Below are 27,407 nucleotides of genomic sequence, written 5' to 3'. Positions count from 1 at the left end.
TACCACCCTATTATTAGCATCTCATAATAGTGATATACAATAGTTCTAGCTCATGTAAGAATTTTTTTTTCTATCTGTACCATTAACCACAGTCATCATCCACTATAGGTTTCACTGTTATACAGTCCCACGTTTTATCCTCTAGCTTTCCTTCTAGTGACATACATGACCCTAGCCTTCCCCTTTCAGCCATACTCACACTCAGCTTTGTAAATTACACTTGCAGAATAGTGCCATCACATAATATTGTGCTATCCATTTCTAAACATTCATAATCAACCTTATTAAACATTCATTACAGATTAGGCATCATCTGCCCATTCTCTATCCTCTTTCTGTCTCCTGGTGAACTATATTCTAGATTTTAACTCCCAGAGTTAATTAAAAAAATTTTTTTTATTAGAGAAATTGTGGGTTTACAGAACAATTATGCACAAAATTCAGATTCCCATACACCACCTCACCACCAATGCTTGCATTGGTGTGGAAACTTTGTTACAATTGATGATAGCACTTTTATGTAATTCAACTATTTTTTAACAGTAGTTACATTTGTTACAATTGATGAAAGATTATTAAATTAACACTATTAACTATTGTCCATAGTTCACATAGGAGTATTTTTCCCCATATTCCCACCCTATTATTTATTTTTTTTTATGCATGTATTTATTTTATTACTCCTCTACCCATATACTGGAAAAAGGAGGTGTCAGTTCCAAGGTTTTTTCAGTCACACAATCACAAGATAAAAGCTATAAAGTTATACAATCATTATCAAGGATCAAGGCTATTGGATAACAGATCAACAATTTCAGGTATTTCCTTCTGGCTATTTTAATACACTAAAAACTAAAAAGAAATATCTATTTAATGAGTCAGTAGTCATTATTATTTGTTAAATTCCAATTTCTCCATTACAACTCCTTCCTCTCATTTGATCTTTCTCTCAATCTGCAGGGATATCTGGGCAATGACCATTTTAACTTCTTCAGGCTGGAATGGGGTGTCGACCTTATGGGGTAGAGGAATGAAGTGGGTTGATGTTCTTGGAGAGACTGGTACCTCTGGGCTTCAGGGCTTATCTGACATAGATTTGGAGGCTCAATAAGTAAAACTTTTATAGAGCCTTAGACAGAGCCCTGGGTTTCTTTAGGGTTTTCAGGAACACTGTTGGTTGGGGCTTGGCATACTACAGAGTTAATTTTAAAGTAATTTTTTTAAAAAGACTCCAAGCAATGAGAAATACAAGAGATTGGGATTGAGAGGAGGGGCGGACACTGAAGCCTGGCAGGATCTGAACACTGTCTTGAGCCACGTGGAACTTGAACTGGAGAGAGCAGAATGGGAGGAAAGTTTGGATATGCAGAGAGAGCGGTTAGCATCACGCCAGGCTCAAATGTTCTCACACTCCAGGTCTACACTATACGCCAATTTTCCAAATCCCTTCAACTCCAAACTTGCCCCTTTAGAATGAAAAGAGAAAAAGTTATACTGAACTGAGCAGATAATGTTTTATATATGTGGCAGATACATATAAGACAGATTCTGCCTAAAAGCATAAAAATATCTACAGTCCAGTTTAAGGTAGAGCCATGTGATGGTTAGGTTCATGTGTCAACTTGGCCAGGTGATGGTGCCCAGGTGTCTGGTTAAGCAAGCACTGGCCTAATCATTACTGCAAGGACATGTATTAAATCATCAGTCAATTACTTGCATCTGTGGCTGATTGCATCAACGAAGGGAGTGTCTTCCACAATGAGAAAGTTCAATCAGCTGGATTTAATCCAATCAGTTGGAGACTTTTAAGGGAGAAGAGAGAGAACTTTCACTTCTTCTTCAGCCAGCCAGCCTCTCCTGGGGAGTTCATCAAAGATCTTCATCAGAGTTGCCAGCTCGCTGCTTTCCCTACAGAATTTGGACTTGTGTGTCCCCACAGTTGCATGAGACACTTTTAATAAAATCTCATATTTACAGATATGTCCTGTTGATTCTGTTTCCCTAGAGAACTCTGATACAAACCAGTAGCATAATCGTTGCTGCTTCTTAAAATCAGAGACCCTGCATCTTTATCTTGTTATCAACAAGATCTCACTCAGCTTTGAAATGGAACCTCTCCTTCGTCCCATTTTTCTGCTGCTAGTATTCTAGGTCAACTCAGTTGTCCTTCGATTCCCAATTGAAAAGGAGTCCCTATCTCTTCTCCCTCCCTATGCATATGTGCTTGGATCGTACAAACATGTGATGTTCCTTTCCAATTACTTTCCCTAAGTCATGCCCATGTCTAACTAATTTCCCACGGAAGACTGCTGGGTGCTGGGACAGCTCATTGGACTGGGAGCTCAGAGACCTGGATTCAAATCTGGACTCAGTCACTGATTGGCTGAACAAGCTTGAACAAGCCACTTAAGTCTCTGGAAAATGCTGTGGTGTGTGTGTGTGTGTGTGTGTGTGTGAAAGAGTGTGCATGCATGCTGGTATATGGTAATAGTAGCTGGAGGTTGAGGAGACAGAGAGCTGGAGAACATTCCTAGTTGAAGACGGGAATAAAGGGACTTCATTTGCATCCAAAGCTGGCATTGTATACAGAAAGGGGGAGAAAGTAGAGACAGAAGAGAAGATGAGACAGATGGAGGGTGAGAGATGGGACGAGAAGAATGGTGAGCTAGAAGGAAAGGCCACATTTGCTGGCAGGTAACAAGAACAGCTAGTATACCTGGGTTCCTACCTGGGCAATGCACTCCTATAGGTGTGTCCCATGGCTTTTCTCATTCACCCCCCCCCCCCAGCCACCCTGTGGGACCCATGCAAAGGCATCTGCATTGCACAGATGAGAAAAGTAAACTGTAGAGCGGGTAAGTCACTTTTCCAGGGCCATACTGCTACCAAGTAGGTGAGCCGGGATTGGAACCCAGGCTGGCTCCTCTTATCCATTGCACTCTGCTGCCCCAAATGATCCACACAACTGGAGCATACAGGAACAGCAGAGAGTTGGTATTTTGTGGGGGAAGCCCCCTTAATTCTGCACACTTGGTAAAACTGTCTCCAATTCTGGTATTCTGACTTCCTAATTCTCAAAGGCTAAAATCTAGGGTTCTGCTCAAGTTTCATCCTGCTCATTCCAAACATTTGGAAAGTGAAAGGGCTGAGACCTCTAATGGTAATGTGACACTGTTATGCACCCCAGAAAAAGGCCATGTTCTGTTAAGCCACTCCTGTGGGTGCAGATTTATTATAGGTGGGACTTTTTGATTAGGTTATTTCAATTGAGATGTGACCCACCCCATTCAAGGTGGGTCTTAATCCTCATGCTGAAGTCCTTTATAAGAGGATAAAAGACACATAGAAAAAACTCAGAGAGTTTAGAGAAGCCCTAGAGAAGCTAAGAGATGAAATTAAGAGAAGCTCCCAAAAAAGAGCATAAGAGAAGCTGAGAGAGGAAACCTCTGAAGCCAGAAGCTGGAAGCAACAAAACCCAGGAGAGAAGGACCAGCAGATGTTGCCATGTGCCTTCCCATGTGACAGAGGAACCCCAGATGCTGGCAGCCTATCTTCAGACCAGGTATCATCCTGTTGAGTTGGACATTTTCATGGCCTAAGAACCGTTAATTGTAAGTTAATAAATCCCCATTGTAAAAGTCAACCCATTTCTGTTATGTTGCATTTCGGCAGCTTTATCAAACCAAAGCACCTAATCCTATTCCTCTGAATAGCATCTGGATCTTAGAAGAGTGAGTGTAACTTGGACAAGCCACACAGAAACCCAGAAGATTCCTCTCACCCTTGACGTCAGTCAAGAGCTGGCTGAACCCTTGGGCACTGTTTCCCAAGAGCTTAGTATTTGTGGGCGCCCAGCCCGGACAAACTGCCTCATCCATCTGAACTCTGCAGTTGGAACAAATGCAGCCAACTGGTTGGTTCTTTGAGGACTCAATGGGGCGGGCAGATCTTCTAGTTTTAATTAATGTGATATGTGTACACGAGAGAGAGATCACCAAGTTCAGGGCTGACATCCCTCAATTTCTGCCCCCAGACAGTAAATCTAAGCCAGACGGTCAATCTTGCCGGTTGCTTAACAGCACCAAGAGCTGCCCTAATGGAAGTCAAGGGCACTGTCAAGTTTTGTTTCGAATTTTATGAAGTTTGTAAGGATTTAAGGCAAAAAAGTCCTTCCTAGCCCTGCTGGGCATCTTCTCTTTCAGGGGGCAGCTGTTTTCCTGCCAGATTCCTGGCATGGAAGTAGAACGGCAATCTAGAGCTGTGCTGGAAATACTCTCCCCACCTGTCAGCTCTGTTTGTTTTGGAATTTTATCATTCTAGGGGTGTGTGTGTGTGTGTGTGTGTGTGTGTGTGTGTGTGTAGCCGAATGGAAGGTTCTAATTGTCTGCTGAAGATGTCAGTCACACCGCCCTGGCCTTCCTTCCAGCCAAACAGGCTCTGCTAAGAGCGCCAGCCTTGAGCCCGGAGACCCACAGACACACTTGGATGACACAGATACACACTGGAATCAGTGAAGCCGGCTCAGATAGCAGCTCTCGCTGGCTCCGCGGCCACCTCCCGGTGCCCAGACAATGGCCAACAGGACGAACGCCTCCATCCCCTACGACAGCTATGAGTACTACTTGGACTACTTGGACCTCATTCCCGTGGACGAGAAGAAGCTGAAAGCCAACAAACGTAAGTCCTGAACTGGGGAAGCCAGCCAGGCAGGGGCTGGGGTTGGCCCAAATGACAGGGGCATCCCTGGACTTTTCCTCCATGCAGCTATTGATCCCAACAGATGCCTCAGGCAAGCAAGAATGTGATCAGGGCTCACATGGATATAAATAAATGGGGGTTGGGGGTAAATGGTATCTGTTACCCTCTGTAATAAGTCTAGCATTAATGAATTAATATTCATTTCAGATGGATTTCTTGATAGAGTTTAATCTGTTTGGGACTCCAGCCAGCTGAGTGGCTGTCTTCAAACTGTAGATTTTACGTTTTCCGTGGTCTGTTTGCAGGTTTGTGAGAGGGTGATCTTGTCCATCCCCTAAGATGGGTGGCTTGATAATATCTATTAAAATACCAATGGGTGTTTCATCCCCATGGTCTTGGGAAATTCAAAGCAGGATAAGTTAGCATCTGTCTTTCTATTCTTTGTCTCTTTGGCTTCCAGGAACTTGGTACTTTTTAGGTGATTGTCTCTGATCATTCCAGCTACTAAGTCAAGATAACAAATTAGCTGAAGAAATGAGCATGATAAACAAAACAAAACCCTTGGGTATTGGGTCTCCGCATTAGAAACCCATCCTCTGCTATCCCATAGGAAGTGGTGGTTGACTTGGGTATTTCACTCATTGTAATCACATAGGATGTCGGTCAAAAGTAAATGCAGGAATATTATTCAGCTGTCAAAAGGAATGACCTTCTGATACATGCAACAACATGGATGAACCTTGAAGACATCATGTTGAGTAGAATAAGCCAGACACAAAAAGACTAATATTGTATACTCTCACTTATATGAAATACCTAGAATAAGCAGAATTTATAGAGACAGATAGCAGATTACAGGCTACCAGGGGTGGGGGTGGGGATAAAAGGGAAGGGGGAGTTACTGCTTCATGGGTGCAGAGTTTCTATTTGAGGTGATGAAAAAGTTGGGGTAGTGGATGTTGGTGATGGTAGCATTATATTGCGAATGTAATTAATACCACTGAATTGTACACTTGAAATGGTTAAAAAGAGAAATTTCCAATTGTGTTTATGTTACTACAATAAAAAGGTTTTTTTAAAGGTAAATTCAGTAGCTAGAAAGAACTGGTTGCTTTTCATATGAAAAGATAGTCTGTTACACACCAGCTCAAAACTGAAATACATTTGGATGCTATTATTGAATAAACAGAGCCAGAGTCCTGCAAAACCCTTGTGTACAGGCATTTCATAGGTCTTCTTAGCATTCCTATTTCCAGTTTCATTTACAACCTCCAAAAGTCAAATGCAGGCACCCATCCATTACTATGTGCCCAGCGATGTACTAATGTTTTAGGAGAATGATAGGTTTGATGCAGAGAATATAACCATGAAATTAAGACGCAGATTTTTTTTTCACATATGGCTCATAATAAGGAAGACATCCAATAGAGAGGAGAAAGTAGCAGGGTTGAAATAAAAGCTCGTTTGTAAATGTCAAAAGTTCAAAACTGTAGGATAAAACTTCCAGATTCAGCCAGAAGAAATGTGGATTTACATTCAGAAAAGTCTTTTTTTTAGTTTATAAAATTAAACTAAAACTCTGGGTCAGCTTCAGATACACCCATATTTGTGGGTCCCACACAGCTTGATATCTTATGGCCTGGACTCCAGAGCTCCTCTCTCCCTCTTTGGGTGAGGAGACCTTTTATACCTCTTGAATCTTAGAACCCATAATCTCCACCTTCTTCCCTCCTTACCCACAAATGACTTCCTTTTCTGGGAAAAGTGGTTGATGTTCTCTCAGTTGTGTGAGGTTTGAAGAAAAGTTCTTTCTTGCACATGTGAGCCGGAATTGGAAGTTTACAGCTTCTTGAGCAAAGAAGTGAGGTGCAAGAAGAAACTTCACAGCATCCACCTCCCCAGACTCCCAAACCCAATTTTCCTCATCTCAGTGAAGAAATGTTTCCAGGGATCTGCCAGTTCCTGGGGCTTCCAGACACCTCAAAAGTCAGGGGTCTATGACACCCACAGGGAGAGGTGCTCCTTCCCAGCCTGCTTTATTTATGATCGTTTCCAGATATCTCAAGAATCCCAGGCTTCATGTCTTATCTGAGTTTAATTTCTGTTTTTTTTTCTGGAAAAGACGTCTGGGACTAGACACCCCCCTCCCCCAACCTGGGTGTTTAAGCCCTGGACAGGTGGGGTGTCTAGTTTCTCCTGGGAGATTAACCAGGATGTAGCAGCTGTGTCAGGGGGCCCATGCCCCAGAGCCAGTCTGGTGAGATTTGCATCTTAGCTCTGCCACTTACTAGCTATGTGGACTTGGGTGAGTTGCTGTTCCGGTTTGCTTATGCTGCTATTTTGCAAAACACCAGAAATGGATTGGCTTTTATAAACGGGGTGTTCTAGTTTGCTAATGCTGCCAGAATGCAAAACACCAAAAATGGATTGTTAGCTGGGAAGTCATCTGGCTTGCATCTGCTCCAAAGTTCTGGTTTCAAAATGGCTTTCTCCTAGGACATTCCTCTCTAGGCTGCAGTTCCTCAAAAATGTCACTCTTAGTTGCTCTTGGGGTGTTTGTCCTCTCTTAGCTTCTCCAGAGCAAGAGTCTGCTTTCAACAGCCAACTTCAAAATGTCTCTGTAAACTGCAGTTCCTCGCTCAGCTTCTGTGCGTTCTTCGAAGTGTCCCTCTTGACTGTAGCAAAAGCTTGCTCCTTCTGTCTGAACTTATATAGTGCTCCAGTAAACTAATCAAGGCCCATGCTGAATGGGCAGAGCCACATCTCCATGGAAATTATCCAATCAGAATTATAAACAGCAGTTGGGTAGGGCACATTTCCATGGAAATAACCTAATCCAAACATTCCAACTTAATCCCCACTAATATGTCTGCCCCACAAGATTGCATCAAAGAACATGGCTTTTTCTGGGGGATATAATATATACAAACCGGTACAGGCAGTTTATTTGGTTACAAAGTTACAGTCTTAAGACCATAAAGTGTCCAAGGTAAGGCCTCAACAAAGGGCACCTTCACTGGAGAAAGGCCATTGGCATCCAGAAAACCTCTGTTAGCTGTTAAGGAATGTGGCTGACGCCTGCTTGCTCCCAGGTTGTGTTTCAAAATGACTTTCGCCAAAATGTCAGCTTTCAGCGGCTGTCTTCAAAATGTCTGTCTCAGTTGCAGCAGCTCTTTCTGCCTGTGAACTTTTTATAGTACTCCAGTGATTCAAGTAAGACCCACCCTGAATGTGTGGGGTAACACCTCCATGGAAATTATCCAATCAAAGGTCTCACCCACAGGTGATTGAGTCACATCTCCATGGAAACACTCAATCAGAGGATCCCAACCTGATCAACACTATTAGTCTGCTCCCACAAGACTGCTTCAAAGAACATGATGTTTTGGGGGACATAATACATCCAAACGGGCACAGTTGCATAGCTTCTTGGTGCCTCAGTTTCTTCCTCTGTAAAAGGGGGAGGACCACAAGACCGCCCTCCAGGTTGCTGCGAGGATTGCGTGAGTTAATCCAGAAGGTGCTTCCAGCAGCGTCTGGCTGGGCAAATGGTGGGTGCCCTTACTAACAACCCCGGGCAAGTTTGCAAGCACCCAGGGATAGTTTTGCTGTGGCCGGACACCCTCATCGGTTTTCATCTCGAGGGAGAAGGGAAGTAGGACAATTAAAAGTTAATGAAAACATGAGGAGTAATGAAAACACACACACATACAATTTGACTTGGGAAGACTTTTGGAATCTCATACCCATCACTCACACACACACTCCCACACCTCACTCCACACACACATAACACCAGGCACCCACAAATGTGTACATATAGACATACCTCCACACACCACATCACGCACAAATACCCTGCACACACACCTCACTCCATCACACACACCCAAGTATAATCTCCACACTACTATATCACACACTCATATACACACACCAACACATACTGCACACACACCACACCACATATCCACACTCATGTACACATCACTCACAATACACTAACACAAATACACACATATATATCACAGACACATCATACACACACACTCCACACACCACCATAGCACACGTGCTTGCAAATGTACAACACTCACCACACACCACACACACACACACACACACACATACACACACACACAAAACCTTCCTCTCCCAGCCCTGGCCCCTTCCTGACCTGCCCCCTGAGAGAGATCTTGAGTTCCCAAGAGTAACAACAGAGGGCAGACTCTGGGGAAGAGCACCCCACGATTGTGCACGGACACACTGATGGAGAGGAGGCACTGGTGCCACGTGTTCACCCCCCTCGTCTCCTTTCACTGGCACTAACAATGCACTTGAGTTCCAGCCCTGGGGTCGTGCCTATCCGTTGTCTTGTGGTGCCTTCCCCCTTTCTCACAGGAAGGATGGGTTCTAACCTAGCACCATCCTTACTCAGTGGGTACCTACGAGTCAGCCCCCAAAGCCAAGGCCATTAAAAGGTGTAATTCCTGAGTCCCCTACCCTGTGGATTTCCTACAGCTTTTCTTATCAATAGTAATAGGAGCAGCTACTCTTTACTGAGGTCCTGTTGTTAAGCGGTGTGGTGCTAAATGCTTTACATGCCTTGTCATTTAATCCTGACACCCTTCAGTGAAGCAGGTATTATTCTCATCCCCATTTTAGAAAGGAAACCAAGCTTGGGCAGGTTCGGGGAGCCATTTGACCAAGGACCCAGAGCTAGGAAGGGATCACCCTAGGCTTCAAATGACAATTTCTCAACAGCTATGACATTGTCGCCACACACCTCCCACGGCTCCACAGCTGGGTACCTGGCTGATTGCACAAGGCAGCTGGGGCCAAAGACTTCCCCAAGATGACAAAAGCCACATCCAACCTGGTGTTAGAAGGTCTGCGGACATCCACACAGCGGGCTGTGTGAGGAGGGGGTGCTTTCAGGGCTCACACCTCTGCCCCTCTGTGGGCTGCCAGGGAATCTTACGGAGGACACTTTGTCAGAGTTCAGAGTCAGTTGCATTCATCCATCCATTCATTCACCTTACTGACTCCCTACAGTGTGCTGTCGTCTGGAGTAGATGCAAGGGATAAAGGTGAAAACAAAATAGATCAAAACCCCTCCCCTCATGCGGATTATATTCTGGTAATAAAAATTAAACAATGTCTGGTTGTCTACTGCTGTGTTATCACACCATCCCCAAATTCCGGGGCAACAACCGTTCTCTTTTCCTTATGACTGTACAGGTCAAGATTTGGGAAGGGCCCAGGATGGCCCTGGGGGTCACATGTGCAATTGTGGCCAGGTGCTGGCTGGGGCTGCTGTTACCTGAGCTCCCTAGGACTGGGCACCCTTCCAGTCTGGTTGACGCTGGGTGTTGGCTGGCAGTTCAGCTGGGGCTTTAGGTGGAGGCTCCTGTTCCTCTCTCCAGTGGCCCCTCCAGAGCACTGTCTAGATGTCCTTGTACTTGGAGGCCGGGTTCCTGGAGGATGCTTCCTGAAAGGGAGTGTCCCTATAGTGAGCATTCTGCGAGACCCAGGTGGAAGCTAGCCTCAAGAGCCCCAGGGCACCTTTTCTGCTACATTCTGTCCATCACATAAGTCACTATGGCTACCCAGATTCCAGGGGACTAGAACCCATCTCTCAATGGAGGGAGTGTCAAAAATTGGGGGCAGTCTTTAATTCACCATAAGCAAGAAAAATACGTCAGATGGAAATATGTGCTCCAGAGAAAACTAGAACAGGAGGGGAGGCTGGGAAGAGCTGGGGCCCAAGGAAGGACTGCAACCTTAAATAGGGGGGTCAGCAGAGGCCTCCCCGAGGTGACCCTTGAAAAGGTGAGAGCTGGAGAGATCCAGCCTTGAGGATGCTTCAGGGAAAGAGCATTCCAGGCAGAAGGAACGGAAAAGGCAAAGGCTCTGGGGCAGGGGGTGGAGGGGGGACCGCGGTGTGTTTGAGGAACAGCAGAGAGATTGGAAACTACTGGAAATATCTTTTTTCTTCTAAACTGTAAACCATACAATACACTGAAATACAAACTCCCCCTCACCAAAAAAAATTGAAAAATGGACAAAGAATATGAAAAGAAATTCACTGAAGAGGAAGCTCAAATGGCCAACGAATATGAGAAAATGTTCAACTTCACAAGTCATGGGAGAAATGCACTGGCAGAGAACAAGGAGATACTACTCCACACCTGCTGGATAAGCAAAAAATTAAAAGACTGATATTCAGGGTGTTTGGGGAGACTGAAGAGAAACCAAATGGTCTTGTGCTGCTGATGGGGGTGAAAACTGGGTCCAACATGTGGAGAGCAACTTGGCAAGGATGAGAAAAGTTGAAGATATTGCAAGGCATAATCCAGCAGCCCCCCTTCTCAGCATCCACTGGAGAAACTGTCCACAAGGGACAGGTATTAGGATGTTTTGATATTCCCTGCAGCTCTGTTTGTATACACCAAAATTGGAAACCACCCAATAGACAGGAGATAGGACAAACAAAATTGTGGTCGTGTGTATACATATGTGTGTGTGTTGTGTGTGTATATATATATATATACACATATATAAATAAATATATACACATATGAAACCAATAACAACACACAAATCAGATCTTCTACCTATGTCAATATGGATAAATCTCTAAAATGTAATGAAAGGAAAAATGCAAGTTGTAGAGTTATGCATTCAGTGCAACTAACATATCAATCATTAATTACCATTATATGAATTATAATTACATCTAAAATTCTAAATGAATTTATTATAATTAGTTATATAATTAATTTATATTAATTTTCATACACAAAAATCCACATATTCTCTTGTTAAAGGAGACTTGCATTTGAAGGAAGATATAACTGCACACAGCAATTTCAGGATAGTGGTTTCCTGGAAGAAGGAAGAGAGTAGAAGAGGAGAGGGTTCCAACTCAATCCATACTATTTTAATTCTTTCTTTTTTTTTTTTTTTGAGTATTTGAAACAAACATAGCAACATGTTTTATGGGCACATAGATTTTGCTGTATTTTTCTCGGTATTTTTCTGTATATCTGGAGTATGTCATAACTCAATTTTTTTAAAATATATTTTTGAAAGGTCACTCTGCTCTTAGTAAAAGATTCAAGCAGTGAATGACTCACTCCACCACACGGAAGGAAAAAGAATCAGTGTTAACTCCTCGGTGAGTAGCAGATCAGTGTCTTTCTGGGTCCGTATACCTGGATGCACACACTCGCGGACACACACGCGTGTGCGCCTACCTGCAAACGTACACACCCTCGCACACATGGCCCCTGGCCCACGGGCTCCGTGTGCCACTGCTCGCTGGCCCTCCTGAGGGGTCCCGAGGACGGCCCATCTCCCCTCTCCTCTCTGGGCCTGTGACAGGGCGAACGCCCACCCTCCGTAAGGGCAGGACAGGGACCAGCCCGGCTGAGAAGGAAGGTGACAATAACTCGTGTTCTGGGTGGCTTGAAAGAATTTTAAACATCTTGATTTAGTTCACTTTGGCAAAGGCCTTCACAAGGCAGTCCATTTTGCCCCATTGGAGGGTGATGTGGCAGGAAGAAATATTTTATTTAAAATAATATTAAACCGCTCACCGGCAGCCATGGCAGCAAATGTAACCTGAGGTTCACAATGTCCCAACACCAGAAACATAAGCACTTGGAGCCCGGCAGCGTAAATCAAACGTCGCGGCCATCAGTCAAGGATTGTTCGTGGTGGCAGCAGGAAGGTGGGAGCCCCCGGGTCACAGGGACTGCAGCCACAGCAGACCTGTTCGTAGGAACGATGAGCGTGTGCCCGGATGAGCTGCCACACAAGCCCAGTGTGGGGCGTCTGTGCTGTAACTTTGTCAAAATGTGGAAGTGTCCCCTGGGCTTGTCTCTCTGTTCTGGGGCAACAAGCTGCCTTGCAGCAGAGCCTGAGCCTCCAGCATCTCGCACTTTCCACTGGGCTCCTCATCCACGTCTAGAATGCACCTCCGTCTGCATGTCTGCTGCTCTCTTGGACCATGAGCCCTCTCTCCTCCCAGTGGCCAAACTTCTGGAATGAGTGGTCACATCACTGCTGCCATTTTCCCTCTACTTCCCCTTCTCTGGCTCCCTGTGATTAGGCTTCTGCTCCCAACATCCCCTGATGGTTAGGTTCATGTGTCAACTTGGCCAGGTGATGGTGCCCAGGTGTCTCGTCAAGCAAGCACTGTCCTAACCATTACTGCAAGGACATTTGTGGCTGGTTAATAAACCAGAAGGCTGGTTTATTAAATCATCAGTCAATCGACTGCACCTGTGACTGATTACATCAACGAAGGGCATGTTTTCCGCAACAAGAGAATGCAATCAGCTGGATTTAATCCAATCAGTTGAAGACTTTTAAGGAAGACAGAGAGAAGACCTTCACTTCTTCGACTAGCCAGCAAAGCATTTCCTGAGGAGTTCATCGAACACCTCCATCGGAGTTGCTAATTCGCTGCCTGCCCTACAGAATTTGGACTCGTGCATCCACACAGTTGCATGAGACACTTTTATAAAATCTTATATTTACAGATATCTCTTGTTGATTCTGTTTCCCTAGAGAACCCTAACTAATACATCACCCCTTCAGAAAACTTCAGCCTGCAGTGACCACCCTCTTCCCCCTCCCTGGCTTCTGTGATATTCTGTCTTCATTTCCATCTTTCCTGATCTTTTCCTTTTTTCCCTTGTTGCGTTCTCCTTAGGGCAACTAATTTCTTGGATTTCCCCAGGACTGTCTCAGTTTTAGTACTCAGAGTTCCAAGCCCTGTGAAAACCCTTGGTCTCAGGCTAATCAGGATGGTTGGTCACCCCACTTCTCCTCTTTCCTCAAACCTCACAAACAGGAAAGCCACTAACCCATATCTTAGAGAAAATTAGATAAGGGCTCTTCCTTGAGGCATGCAGCCAATCTCAACTCATTCAGCCGGGGTCTCTTGGGCAGTGCACAACCTGTGTAACTGTTCATGGTGTCACTATATAGGAGTGACTCCAGGCTCAACACCAGGCCCACTACTCATTTCCCTGTCCTTCATGCTCCAAGGTCTCATCCACTTTCCCACCTTCAAATATGCCCTGATGATGCTTCAGCTGTCTCTCTTGAAATATGGCCCTTTTCATTCTCCCCAGCATCCATTTCAAATTTTCCACCTGCCTAATGAACATTCTTGTGTCAGTGCTTTGCTATGCCTTCAAACTCTTTATGTCTAGAATACAACTCAGCCTCATTCTTTCCCACACCCTGGAAAATGCTGTCCCCTGCCTCTGTTTGTTCCCAAAGTCATTTCTTATCCATCTCAATATTCTAATCCGGCTTCCAAGTCCTGTTGAGTTTTTCTTTGAAATATGGATAAATCCAATGTTACCTATTCACTTCCATAGCCACCGCCCTCGGTCTCAGCCTCACTGGTCATATCTGGCTGCCAAAAAAGCCTCTTGGATGCACCCCTCAATCCCTCTCCTTCGTCCTCTGTTTCGACTTGCCTACCACGGACAAGCTGACCTTCCTTCCTTGGTCAAAATGTGCAGCAAAATCTTTCAGTGCTTCCTCTTCAGCCAGTCCCAGCTCCCCTCTTCCTTCCCAAAGTCCCTCCTAAATCTGGTCCTGTGGAAGTCAGGTTGCCCTTCTTCCCAACGAGACCCACTTCCTCACGCTTCCAGAAACATACCAGACCTTCTCCTTCCTTCTTGCTTTTGTTCAGTTCAACAAACAAAATTCTTTAAGTGCCTGTTCAGGCCAGCATTGTGCTGGGAGCTGGGAGATATAAAGACCAAAAACTAAGTCCACGTTCTAGACTTTTTCCAAGACCTCTTTTAGTTGATCACCATTATCTATTTTATGACGCTAGATTTCCAAGTAAAGTTACAGACATTGTGGCATTCCTCCACCAAATACTTCATTACAAAACTTAACAAATAAGGACATTTTGCTACCCAGCCTTCCTAACACTGGAACACCTAAAACATTCCCACAATCATTTCTTAGTATCTTCCAATAACTGGTCCATATTGAATTTTCCCTAATTTTCCCAAAATGTGCTGAAGAGCTGCTTTGTCTGACCCACATTGGTTCCTGCTTCTAGTTGTCATGTCCCTTATGTTCCTTTTATTCTAGAACAGGCCCTTTTTGTAGATGACACTGTCTTGATGACAAGACCAAGCCATTTGCTCTGTGTTTATTCCCAACTGTCTGTCAGGTGGGAGACACTGATCATTAGGAAGCTGTTATTTAATCAATAGTGTTATGCTGGAGGTTGGCAAAAGTTGTGCATGGAGCACAGAGAAGGATGACTGGAAACATAAAGTTGAAAAAGATTCCTACCATTGGAAGCTTACAGTGTAGTCAGGACAGACAGGCACAAAAGAGTCAGGGTAAGTGAGTGTGCTGTGGATTCAGGACAGAAGTACATGGCAGGGGGGTTGGGTGTGGGGAGGGGTTGCTGGGGCCCAGAGAAGCCAAATGACTTGGTCACAGGCACCCAGCCGGATAATGGCAGAGCTGGGACTTAAATTCTGGTCTACGAATTTAAATTCCAGGGCTCTTCCCAGGCCACTTGGAGTGACTCGTGGGCAGATTCCTCCCAGAACATATGACCCAGCAGAGCAGAAAAGTTGGTCTGCCTGGCTCTCCCCACCTCCCAAATTGTGCCTGGCACATGGTAGACACACAATAAGTCTTTGTGGAATGAATGAGTGAATGAATAAATGATGTGAAATAGGCGGCTCCTGCAGACTTTAATTTTCGTGATGAATGTCTGTGTCAGTGTGATGAACAGCAGAATTCCTTTATGCGTTTCTCTTTTTAAAGCGATGGTGGCATTAAGCGTTCTCAGGCGCGGGCTCTGGAGGGCACTGCAGGGAGGGGCTGGGGAGCTGCGTCCACCTGCCCAGAACCTGGTGCCTCCGAGACCTGGCAGCCTCGGGTTGGCAATGATCTTTCCGTAACCCTCACGACGTGGAAACTGAAGCCCCTCTGTGGCCTGCGCACAGCCACCGGTGACCTGGAGGCCACACGAGTGGCTGCCCCCTCTGCAAGCCCCTGCCAGGCCCCTGGCCCGACTCCCCATACCCGCATGCCAAAAGGTGCCTATTCTTTGTCCAGCCGCTCCTGGCCAGCTCTGGCCTGGCTAAACTAATTAAACTTCCCTGATATCCGGTGCCCTCGCCGCATCTTCTCCAACAAATCCAGTTTGTCCTTTTGGGGTCCTTAGCCCTACAGCACCATACAGAGTTTCCCAACATCTTAGAGCTATTCTTTTGTCACAGTTAATAACACTTTATATTAAACTTCCCCTGTTTAACCTACTGTGCCGTTTGTCTGCTGATTGGACCCAGACCTGCTACAATACAATGTCCTTCTGGTCTGGTCTTTGCTGCATTTATTTCACTACAGGCACCAGTGCATCGAAAGAGCAGCGTTTATGCAGCACAAACACAGCTTTCATTTTTCTCACGATGGCCCCTGCGAACCTCCTGAAGGGGATGGCTCTTTCCGGGGTGAAATTCTGAGCAGCCCTGCTTTGGTTCCCCGCTCACTCTTCAACTTTAAAAAATGTCTGCCATTTTGGTAACTTCAGTAACCAAAGAAAATGCCAGTCCTGTGAAATATAAATTTAAAAGTGTTTTGTTTTTTTTTTTAACTTTCAAATTTAATTTGAAGTAAGAACGTCCTCTCTCCCCAGGCTGGGGAAAGGTGGGCTCCTCCTGTGTTTGCCTGATGGCAGCTCCTTCCCTCCCCAGACACCTGCCCCATCTGCCTTGTGACCAGTCTTGGGTTGGGACAAGAGGGAGGGACGAGGCGAGGGAGCCGGGAGAGCCGGGCTTCATGGGCACCGCTCCCCGGTTTGTGACCCCTGGCCGGGACAGAATCCACCCAGGTCCTTCTCTCCTTCTGGTAACATGTGACCACCCTCGGGTCCCTGTTCCCAGAGGTCATCGCCCTCGGGACTCGCTCAGTGGCGTGCCCACCACCCGATGATCCCTATTAGCAGTTGAAGCATGTCCTTCAAAAAGATCGGGTGTCGTGCCAACCCCCAGGCCCTCAGAACGTGGCCTTATTTGGAAATGGGGTCACTGCAGATGGAATGAGTTGCATTAAGAGGAGGTCACACTGAAGTAGGACCAACCTTTACTCCAATATAACTAATGTCCTTATGAAAAGAGGAGAAGATGCCGACAGACGCTGGGGGATGGCCCTTGAAGAGGGAGGACCCAGAGACTTCAGTGCTGCAGAGATCTGAGGGCCGGCCACCCCCAGAAGCTGGAAGAGGCCAGGGAGGACTCTCCCCTAAAGAGGGAGCACGGTCCTGGCGACGTTCTGGACTTCTGGCCTCCCCAGCTGTGAGACAATACATTTCTGTGGTTTTGAGCTCAGACAGGTAAGGTCAATGTGAGCCAGGTGCGGATGGACAGAAGTCCCAGTACAGATGGCAGGGGACCCCTCTTGCTGGTTTCCTTGCCGACCAGTCCAGCATTCTCTCTCCACGCCAATTCCTCTGGGTTAGGTCTCGTCTCCAGGCTGCACATGCAGTCCCCCCAGCCCTCTCTGCAGCGGTGCACAGCAAAGACAGAAAAATGCTGGGAGTGGTTGGGTGAGCCCCAGAATGCTTTAGGGTGAGGCCAAAAAAAAAAAAAAAAAAAAAAACACCAAGCTCTCTCAGATCCCACTCGAAGGTCTCCTGGGGCAGGGGTTGAAATGTGGTCGGCCGGCTACATTCAGCTCTGGTGCTGGGTAGAGAAGGAGGAAAAATAGAAATCAAACCACCGAGGGCTCATCTGTGTTAACCAAATAAACAGGGAGGATTTTAAGATTTTTAGCATGCGTGCCATATGCTGGAATATATTCCGCCCTGGTTGGGCAGATTATTTGGAAACATCTAGGAATCTGTCTTTGTTTTTGTGGAACAATCAGTGTGAAGTTGAAGGCCGCGGGTGGCCCTTTACCAGGGATGGCTCAAATTGAGTGGGATTTTGTTACGGGGACTTCCTGAGGCTTTTCACTCTGGTGGCTTCTGACTGGTTCATTGAAAGGTTAAGAATCTTCCCAACACGGTGAACCAGGTGGAAAATGCAAATCTGTTTCCCGAGGCCAGGCCTGATTTGATCAATAATATGTTTGTTTGATCTTTATCTCTTTTTCAGAGGCTAAGCTTGGAAGAAAACCAATCCTATATTCTATCCTTACGGCAGTAACACAGATGATTATAATATGATAAGTCTCCAGATACTGTTCAAATTTTCCCTCCCAGGGGCTATAAGATGGATTGATTTTCCCTGAGTGGTGCTTGGCTTTATGCCACCATTATTTGGCTCTTGGGTCAATATGTCTTCTTACTTTTAATTATGGGTTCGAAAGAATTGGTTATAGTCCGTGTTGACTTCTGCTGATGTGCTGTTTCTGGCAGCTTCACTAATAAAGCAGTCTGTTCATCTGCCATTCAGAGAGCTAGGAGCCCCAAACCAAAAAGCACATCACTAACCAATCTCTCCTGAACACACTATACAGAGAATTCGATGTACAGAGTGAACAAGGGATTTCCCTATAACTCTTCCCTTTCATTTAGAGCAATTTCTGGGTCATGGCTTTAAACTTTGCGTTCTAACTCTTCAGCAAATGGTCAGTCCCACGTGTATGACATAAGCAGTGAAAGTGATTTTTAAACAAAGAATGTGCAGAATGTTTACCTCTGAGCACATTTCCCATCAAGGCAGCTCTGCAGAGAAGTGGGGGTGGGGGTGCAAAGCTTGAATGATTCCGTTATTGCTCAAAAACTTCTTGAAAGCCTTGGAACTGATTTCATGACCATGGTACATTCTATGAAACATCCACAGTGACACATGAGGCATATCTTTTGAGGATGGATTTGTTTTTTGGAAATAGTTAAGAATCACCCAGAAACAAGTCCACTGAATGAAATGGATAATTAAGCTGATTGAAACCATCTGGGTGTCAAAAGTGAAATATTGTGTTATAAAGTAATAAAATTGGTGTGTGTGTGTGTGCATATGTATTCACAAACTAGTTCTTGAAGGTAATTCCAAAAGAAGGATTCTAAAATGTTTAACCAATAGTTATATTTTTGGAAAATAAGACTGGTGGAGAGAGGATGATTATTTTGAAGGTCAGTATTCATTTGAATATTCAAGTTTTGGTATGTCATTGAAAAAGTCAGTTTCTTTACTGATTCTGAAAGGAAAATTGATTTCAGTCAACAGAGTACACTGACAATGGCTTAAATGAAACAGAAGTTGTTTTTTTTTTCTTATGTAGAAGTCTGCAGAGCTGGATGGGGAGTCTTTTCCATGAAATCGTCAGGAACACAGCTTCCTTCCAGCCCATTGCTCTGTCATCCCGGGATATGGCTCTCGCCCTCATTTTCCCAGCCATTTCCTGAATCATGTTCTAGCCATCACATCCATGTTCCAGGCAGCAGAAGGAGTAAGGGAATAAGAAGGGTTAAAAGATACAGTGTAGCATTCTCTAGAGAAAAACTCCCAGAAGCTGTTGGGTAAGCATTCTACTCCCATTTCATTGGCCTGAACCTCATCACATGGCAATACCTAGCTGAAAGGGAGGCTGGGAAATGTAGTCTTTATCCCAGGCAGTCATGTGTTCAGATAAAAGGGGTTCTATTTCTATGGAAGCAACTGAGAGCAGACGTTAGGATTGACAACTAGCAGTCTACACTACAGTTACCTTTATTCACATGTCATATTTTATAGAGCTTGATAAGGCAGCAATATCTCTTGCCACAAACCCTCTGAAGAGAAATAATAATTTAGTTTTATTCATGAGTCATTTCAGTCACTGAGCAAGGAACTGGGACATGCACATTACATATTTTATTTAACCCTCCTAACATTTTATATAATAGGCACTATTATCCCCATTTTACAGATGAGGAAGCAGATTTAGAGGGATAAAAATCCCTGATTGCCCAAGATTGCCTAGTTAGGAAGTGGCTGAGCCAGAATTTGAACTCAATATGATCCACTTCCAGATCCTAGTCTCTTAACCACATTGTTATCCCCCAATAAGGAAAAAATCTTGACGTTGATCTTATATAAGGATTCTGGCACCAAAATGTTTGTAAAAAGGTTTGTTTGTAGCAACAAAAGTGTCTACTATGAGTGGGGAGCACTTTAATTGGATTAACTTGTCAACTCTAGGAACCACTTGGGCTAAGAATTCTGCCAATGGGAAGTGAAGCCCAACCAAGCCATCCAGTACTTCTTCATGTCAATCCACCATGGACATCTATTTCCCTTCCTTCCACCAGAGTAGACCCCTGAGAGGAAGGAAAGAAGATTGGGAAGGAATGGATGGAAAGGAAAAGATAGGAAAGGAAAGGAAAGGAGAAAGGAAAGTTAAGTTTTCCACGTTGGACACAGTTTCATTATCAACTCATCCTGGTGCTCCTTGTAAAAACAAGCCCACAGTTGATGAAACATTTCTAATACTGGAGAATGACAGTTCCTGCCCTGGAACAAAATGTTCTCTCTGAGCACTTAGGCTAACCTTTGGCAGGAAAAGGAAAGAGTACCCTTAGTTCTTGGCTGCCTTATTCAAAGAATAGGATAAAAAAGAATTTAGTCCAGGAAACACCTAGTGGCTATTGATCATCTTTTTGGGTGGACAAAATTGAAATTTCATCTATCTCCAGACACCTGCATTCTGCGAAAGGTGTCATCTCATTTCTCACTTAGTATCTGGGTATGAGGTCAGAGGACTGAAGCTGACAAGTGTGAGCCAGGGGTAACGGGTCCCAGCTGCCAAATTTTTGAAGCTATTTCCTTAGAGGCTTTGACAGAACTTATCAGGGAACCGAAGACTTCAAATCCTACATTACTTTTTATGAGGGAAAAAGATCATTGCTCCCTGCAGACATCTGAAACACCCTTGCAGAATAAAAAAGTAACCCAAGAAGAAGAAGTTAAATTCCAAACTTTCTAGGTCCCCAAACCAAGTTTTCAGGAAAGCATATGTACTCTCTCACTTTGAGAGTTGCAGAATAAATTGTGACTCTTTGGGACAGTGTTTGAGCAGACAATGCTAAGGAAGTCAGACACTTCTTATAAAAGTCCTTAAGCTTAGAACAGACAGTAACCACCTCATCTTGCATTTCCCAGGTGTCCAGCCATTCCCCTTAAACAGTTAAACGCTCTAAGGCACCACCCATCAGGACCAGCCTGGCCTCGTTTCCTTGCTGCGCTGTCCTCTCGGGAGTGTAAACATGGGTTGTTGCAGCATTAAAAGGTACTGGGCACTCAAGTTGCCCTTGCATGATTTTTTCATTCTTTTCATTGTTTCCTGTCCTGCGTTTGGTGTTAACACTAGGCAGAAGCAACCCCTTTGCTCAAGTTCCATTCTTCGCCCCTGGGGCCTCCACCTCCCAAGAGCTCCCGTGCTGAGAGATGGTGATAACAAGATGACTGAGACCCCAGGGAGGGCTCAGAAAGGGTCTGGGGACCAAAGCGCTTGGCTGCTGGGACACACCTGGTTAGGGAAGAGAGCAGAAACAAGTGCAGGAAACAGAAGCAGTGACGGAATGAGAAGGTGCCAGGAAATCCCGAATCCTGGGTATGAGCACGTGGCTGACATCCGTCCATCACGCTCCTTTTACATAGGGGTCGGGGGTGGAGGTGAGGAGGGGGTGATCCTTAGCAAGGCGGCATTGGACATCCTTCACCTCTAATGCTCCTTCCCCAACAGCCTCCTCTCAACCTTCGCAGCTCTTCCAACCCAACACGCCTTGTGCAGGGTTGGGATGACCTTCCAGGGTGCTAGTTTGGTCCCCTCTGGCTCACAGTAGGTGCTTAGTAAATGTGTGGTGGATTTTAGTCCTTCAGAAGCCTCATTAATTCATACATGTGGGTGTTTAGAATATCCCAGCTTGGGGCATCCTGTCCCGGGGGTCATCCAGTTTGTCTGGGATGAGATCCTTTCCCACTGTAATTACAGGTTGATGCTCTGTGTCTCCAGCCATAGAAAACCACCAAGAAAACAAACCTTATTGCAGCAGTCCCTTAGCACCTTGCCAAATGTTCCTGAACTGGAGCCCCAGAGAAAGACAACTCCTGACCTGCCCTCTCCAGGGCCCTAAGAGGCTAAGTGTGCACCCTGGTTTCCCCCTCGTTCCTTTTACCTCAGGCCACAAATACAGCCATACTGTCTGACTGCAAAAGTGCTTCTTCCTTCTTGTCACTGTCCCCCAGGTTAGCCTTTGTGACACCCTGGCCTCAACAGGCTGGCCGGGGCCGGCCTGGGCAACCTCCTCCCGAGAGGTAGGGCCTTGTCATTTTGAGGGGAGCCTCCTTCTGGATTGTTCCCTTGAGCAGCAGGGGCAGCCAAGGAGGCAGACCCAGGGGGATGGGTGCCCACAATTTCCTTTACTGTTTTTTCCCTCAATAGACCATCCCCCTAAAGGGAATCAGTGTGGGTTGTTGTTCCAGTTTGCTAATACTGCGTTTTCACAAAACACCAGAAATGGATCAGCTGTTATAAAGGGGGTTTATTTGGTTACAAAGTTACAATATTAAGGCCATAAAGTGTCCAAGGTAAGTCATCAACATTTGGGTACCTTCACTGGAGGATGGCCAATGGTGTCCGGAAAACCTCTGTTAGCTGGGAAGGCATGTGGCTGGCATCTGCTCCAAAGTTCTGGTTTCAAAATGGCTTCCTCCCGGATGTTCCTCTCTAGGCTGCAGCTCCTCAAAAATGTCACTCTCAGTTGCTCTTGGGGTGTTTGTCCTCTCTTAGCTTCTCTGGAGCAAAAGTCTGCTTTCAAAGGCCGTCTCCAAAATGTCTCTGTAAGCTGCAGCTCCTCTCTCAGCTCCTGTGTGTCCTCCAAAGTGTCCCTCATGGCTGTGGCAAGCTCAGCTCCTTGTGTCTGAGCTTATACAGTGCTCTAGAAAACTAATCAAGGCCCACACTGAATGGACGGGGCCATGCCTCCATGGAAATTATCCCATTAGAGTTATCGCCCACAGTTGGATGGGGCGCATCTCCATGGAAACTATCTAATCAGAGTTATCACCCATAGTTGGGTGGGTCGCATCTCCATGGAAACACTCAAAGAATTACAATCTAATCAACACTAATACGTCTGCCCACACAAGACTGCATCAAAGATAATGGGCATTTTGGGGGATATAATACATTCAAACTGGCACAGTTGTCCTGGAAAAAAGCCACTACTCTTGCTTCCTTGGTCCTTCCCAAGTTTGTTAGAGGAAAATCTTCCCAATGGTGAGAGTTCAGGGGCTGGGAGAAGAGAGAACACCTGCACTCAGGACCCTAGTTCTGGTTTCCCTTGCTGTTGGTTTCTGTTGATGTTAAAGTGACACGGGGATGGGTCTCTTACCCCACAGATCTGGTCGTCATTGCCTTTTGGGTGAGCCTGGCTGCCTTTGTGGTGCTTCTGTTCCTCATCTTGCTCTACATGTCCTGGTCAGGCCCCCTCCAGGTGAGGTGAGTAAGGTGGGGTATGGGGTGTGGGTGGGCCTGGGACCATTACTCAGCCACATAAAGGAATGAAGCACCCACACCTGCAACAACATGGACGAACCTCGGAAACATGGTGCTAAGTAGAAGAAGCTCATCATGAAAGACCATGTATCTTATGATCCCATTTATAGGAAATGTCCAGAAAAGACAAATCTGTAGAGACAGGAAGTAGACGAGCGGCTGCCAGGCACTGGGGGGAGGCAGAGGAATGGAGAACAACTAATGGGCAGTGAGTATCTTTTCAGGAAAATGAAAATGTCCTAAAATTAGATTATGATGATGGTTGCACAATTCTGTGACTATACTAACCACCAATGAATTGAGCACTTTAAATGGGCAAACTTTAGGGTATGTGAATGAAATCGCAATAAAACTGTTCAAGAAAAGGAAGCCAAAATGGCCTCATGCACCTGTTCAATCTTGTCAACCAGTTTACCAGGACAATAAGGTCTTAACTTAGGTATCTGGTGCCACTACCTCTTATTGACTGTCCACTGTGTAACTTAGTGGCTAGAAATTAGTAGATTCAATTGTCATTCCGGCGTTAGCTGGTTGTGTTCATTCTCTGCATTAGTCAACCAGCCCACCACATACACTCTCCATTCAGCCACTGCTGCCCTAACGCCCGTTCTTACAAGGGACCCCATCACCCCTCTCTCCCGCCATAGCTGATGGGAATAGGAGTGGTTACTTGACAAAAAGAGGGCGCTTCCAGAGGCCGGCCAATGCCTTGATGTGCATGGCCCGGCTGAAGAGCTGGGGCCGAGCAGGTTCCAATCTTTGGAATGTGGAATCGGGAAAACGCGAGGTGGGTCCACACAGCAGTGGACGCTGCTTCGCGTGGTCCGGGAGGAAGGCTGGGCTGGACGGCCACGAGGGACCACGTGCCAGCAAAGGTCTTGGGGAGCAGAAACCATGAGCGAGCAGCGACAGCGACAGCGGTCAGCAGAGGGATGGGCGGAGTTGCTCAGAGAGAGGCAGAAACAAGCCCTGATGATGTCCCGCTGCCAGTTCCTGGGGGGATCCTGTGGATTTGTGAGTTTACAGAGCTACCTCTGCTGCTTCTCCCCCGCGCCTCTCTGCCCACTCACCCACAGGCCGGCACTCTCCCTGCCATTGCTGGTTTCCTTTGGCTGTCACAGCAGTGTCTGCTACCCAGCAATGAGGATATCTGCTCTTTTCTTGCAGTTTTTAGATTTCACGTGGAATTTCCGTAGGTTTTTGCCCATAAGGGATAGATGGGAGATAAGCGAACATGAAATCTCCATCCTCTTCCACCCTTCCGAGGTGACGTGTGGGAAGTTCAGTGCTAGGGACAGCTTGCACGGACAGTCAGCTACCCTGCTGGTGGAAAGTTCCTGGCTCCCCCAGCTGAGGGGGCTTGTGTCATCCTCGGGTGCCACCCAGCCCAGCTCCGGTTGATGACATCGCCCCGCCAGGCGACAGTTTTACTGGGGCAAATTGATGACGCTGTTGGCGTCATCGTCAGATCCCTGGCTGGCCCCATGGATCACTAAGGAAAATGCTCTCAAGATGCTAGGTCAGAGGCCTGGAAGGCTCGGTGCAGTCAAACGGATGCCCCGGGTTAGGAGAGTGGTCCCTGGGGAGATGCTCTTTTCCTGTTAAAATAAAGAAAGAAAAAAAGAAACCAAGGGCTGTTTCTCGCTGGCATCCTTTGAAGGAGGGCTCTGCTCCCAGGCTCCCTTCCCGGAGGCTCTTCATTTATGTTAGTGCTGGAGCCGCGTTCAGTGTTCTCCAGCTTAGACAGCAAGCTCTCCCCTCTTCTCCTCCTGGTGACAACCTATGAGGCTACTATTGTCACATTTTATTGATGAACCTCAAGTCCGGTAGGAAGTGGTGGGGTGGGGCTCACCCCAGGCAGCTGTGTCCAGTGCCCCCAGCACCTCCAGGCTGGAAGGATCCACGAGGGGGGACAGATGTTTATCTCGGATCCAAGTTGGCTTGAGGTGGGGCGATGGTGTGAGCTGTACTCAAACGTGTGGATGGATGGAGGGGAAGCATCCACCCCCCACGCATGCATGAAGGGACCTCCAGCGTTTAGCTCAGGCTGAGGCATTTCTTCTTAGATTTCTCAACAATGGCGGCCCTTTGAGCTGGGGGTGACGCTCCCCACCCTGGGTTCTCCCCTGGTGGCACCTTCCCCGTGGGCTTTGGGCAGGCAGGAGTGAGCAACATGAAAGGGTACCGGTAAGTTCTCTCCGGGCTCCTTTGATGCTGCCTCCCATTCTGCTCTGTCCACAGGAACCACCCCCAGCACCACCAGACGTGCCCATGGAGTCACATCCTCAACCTCCCGCTCTGGGTCCGGGGACGCCCCACACACCCCAGGGGGTCCCTGGGGTCGTCGCAGGTGCCGAGCCCTGTAGAGGAACCGGGATGCAGAGGCTCTGCCCCTGACCAGCAGCTGGAGCGGGAGGGCGCCCCATCGCCCCCCCGGCCCACCCGGCTCTCCTCTGGGAACTGACCCGTGATGGGGGCCACCATGGTGTCAGCTGACATCAGGAACAAGACCAGCAGCCTTCCGGAGACGGAACCTCTCCATGGGAGGACTGATGCCAGTAAGTCGCAGCCAGAGCTGAGTGAACTGTGAACTCAAACCAACTGGACACACTTGTCTTTCCAAAGCCCGTTTCCATGGAGCAGAAAGCACTACTAGATCAAGAATCAGGAAGCCAAGAAATGTGCATTTATCAAAGGCTCGCAGGCAACCCAGGTAGCATAGGAAAAGTTGTCCTGAATATTGCTGATTTTATTTAGTGCATTTAATTAACCTGCTTGCTTACTACTTAGGTTCGCTTTGGGAATGGTAGGAAAATAAAATAAATAAGAATAAAGACTTTTTAAACAATTTGTTTGCTAATCTTTACTATGCCACTTTTTCACTTAAACCATTTGTTCTGGTTTGCTGAAGCTGCCGTTACGCAAAATACCAGAAATGGATTGGCTTTTATAAAGGGGATTTATTAGGTTACAAATTTAAAGTTCTGAAGCCATAAAAGTGCCCACTCTAAGGTATGAACAAGAGGATTCTTTCACTGAAGGGAGGCCGATGGCATCAGGAACACCTCTGTTAGCTGGGAAGGCACGAGGCTGGTGTCTGCTGGTCCTTTGTTCCCAGGTTGCATTTCAAAATGGCTTTCTCAAAAATGTCTCTGGCCTTCTGTCTCTTAGCTTTTCTCGGCTCTCTGCTTGGTTCTCCTGGGGTGTCTCTCTCTAAGCATCTGGGAGTGCTCTCTTAGCTTTTTGGGAGCAAACTCCGGGCTTTCTCTCTTAGCTCAGCATCTCCCAATGTCTCCAAGCATCAGTGTCTGTGTTGGTTCTTGAGCTCTCTTAAGTAGTCCAGTGAACTAATCAAGACCCACCCTGAATGGGCAGGCCACACCTCCATGGACATAATTCAATCAAAGGTCTCACCCACAGCTGGGTGAGTCACATCTCCATGGAAACAATCAAAAGTTTCCACCCAACAAGACTGGATTAAAAGATCATGGCTCTTCTGCCATGATCATCAATTTCCAACTGGCACACTGTTGCTTCTGTTAATATTTTATCAGCCCTGAGGCTCACTTGGCAGTCTGTTACTGTTTTGGGGGGACATCCCAGGGAAGGCTTGTGAAGTTCCCATCCAGCCTCCACCGAGGCCCCTGCTCACCAAGAAGGGGTAGAGTCTAAGGGTCTGCCCTGGAGGGGGGCAGCTGACGCCTGTTAGCAGGCAGGCCGCCGGGGAGGCAGAGCCTAAGCCTGAGAAGAGAAGCAGCCTCCAAATGCCATCACAGAGCATCTTAAACAAGGATCTAAAATCCCTGAAGGATCTACCCCGGTTCCCAACAGCCCTGCCCAGGTGGAGACAGTCTCTCACTACGGGGCCCATCAAACCCACCTTCACCCCCACAGCATTCCAGCTGGGAGCCGGTGGCTTTTGTTTTTTAAATAACTATTTCCCCTTTATACCCCAGCACCTCAAATATTTATAGTTTAGTGTTTTTTCCATGATGTCTGGGTAAAGATGGCATACAATTTATCCTCCATGGGGTGAGACTCCTCCTCCACCCCAGGTGACTGAGGTGAGGGCCAGACTCGGGCGACATGGGTTTAGAAAGACGAGGTCCAGACTGGTGAGCCCCAGGGACAAGGAAGAGGGGGCATGTTGTTAAAAATGTGTCATT

General features: G+C 46.4%; 1 protein-coding gene across 1 annotated transcript; it reads left to right on the top strand.

Moving 5' to 3' along the window:
- Positions 1-4,486: 4,486 nt before the first annotated feature.
- On the top strand, positions 4,487-26,047 carry LOC119514616 (melanocortin 2 receptor accessory protein). The gene is made up of 3 exons (XM_037810711.1): positions 4,487-4,677; positions 23,085-23,184; positions 25,483-26,047. Exons 1-3 carry the CDS (start codon positions 4,572-4,574, stop codon positions 25,703-25,705), a joined length of 429 nt encoding a protein of 142 aa, XP_037666639.1. The 5' UTR covers positions 4,487-4,571; the 3' UTR covers positions 25,706-26,047.
- The last annotated feature ends 1,360 nt before the right edge of the window (positions 26,048-27,407 follow it).

Source organism: Choloepus didactylus, chromosome 1 (genome assembly GCF_015220235.1).
Source record: "Choloepus didactylus isolate mChoDid1 chromosome 1, mChoDid1.pri, whole genome shotgun sequence".
Taxonomy (NCBI): domain Eukaryota; kingdom Metazoa; phylum Chordata; class Mammalia; order Pilosa; family Megalonychidae; genus Choloepus; species Choloepus didactylus.
Note: the sequence above shows the minus strand (reverse complement) of the source record. Positions and strands in the feature narration are given on the sequence as shown.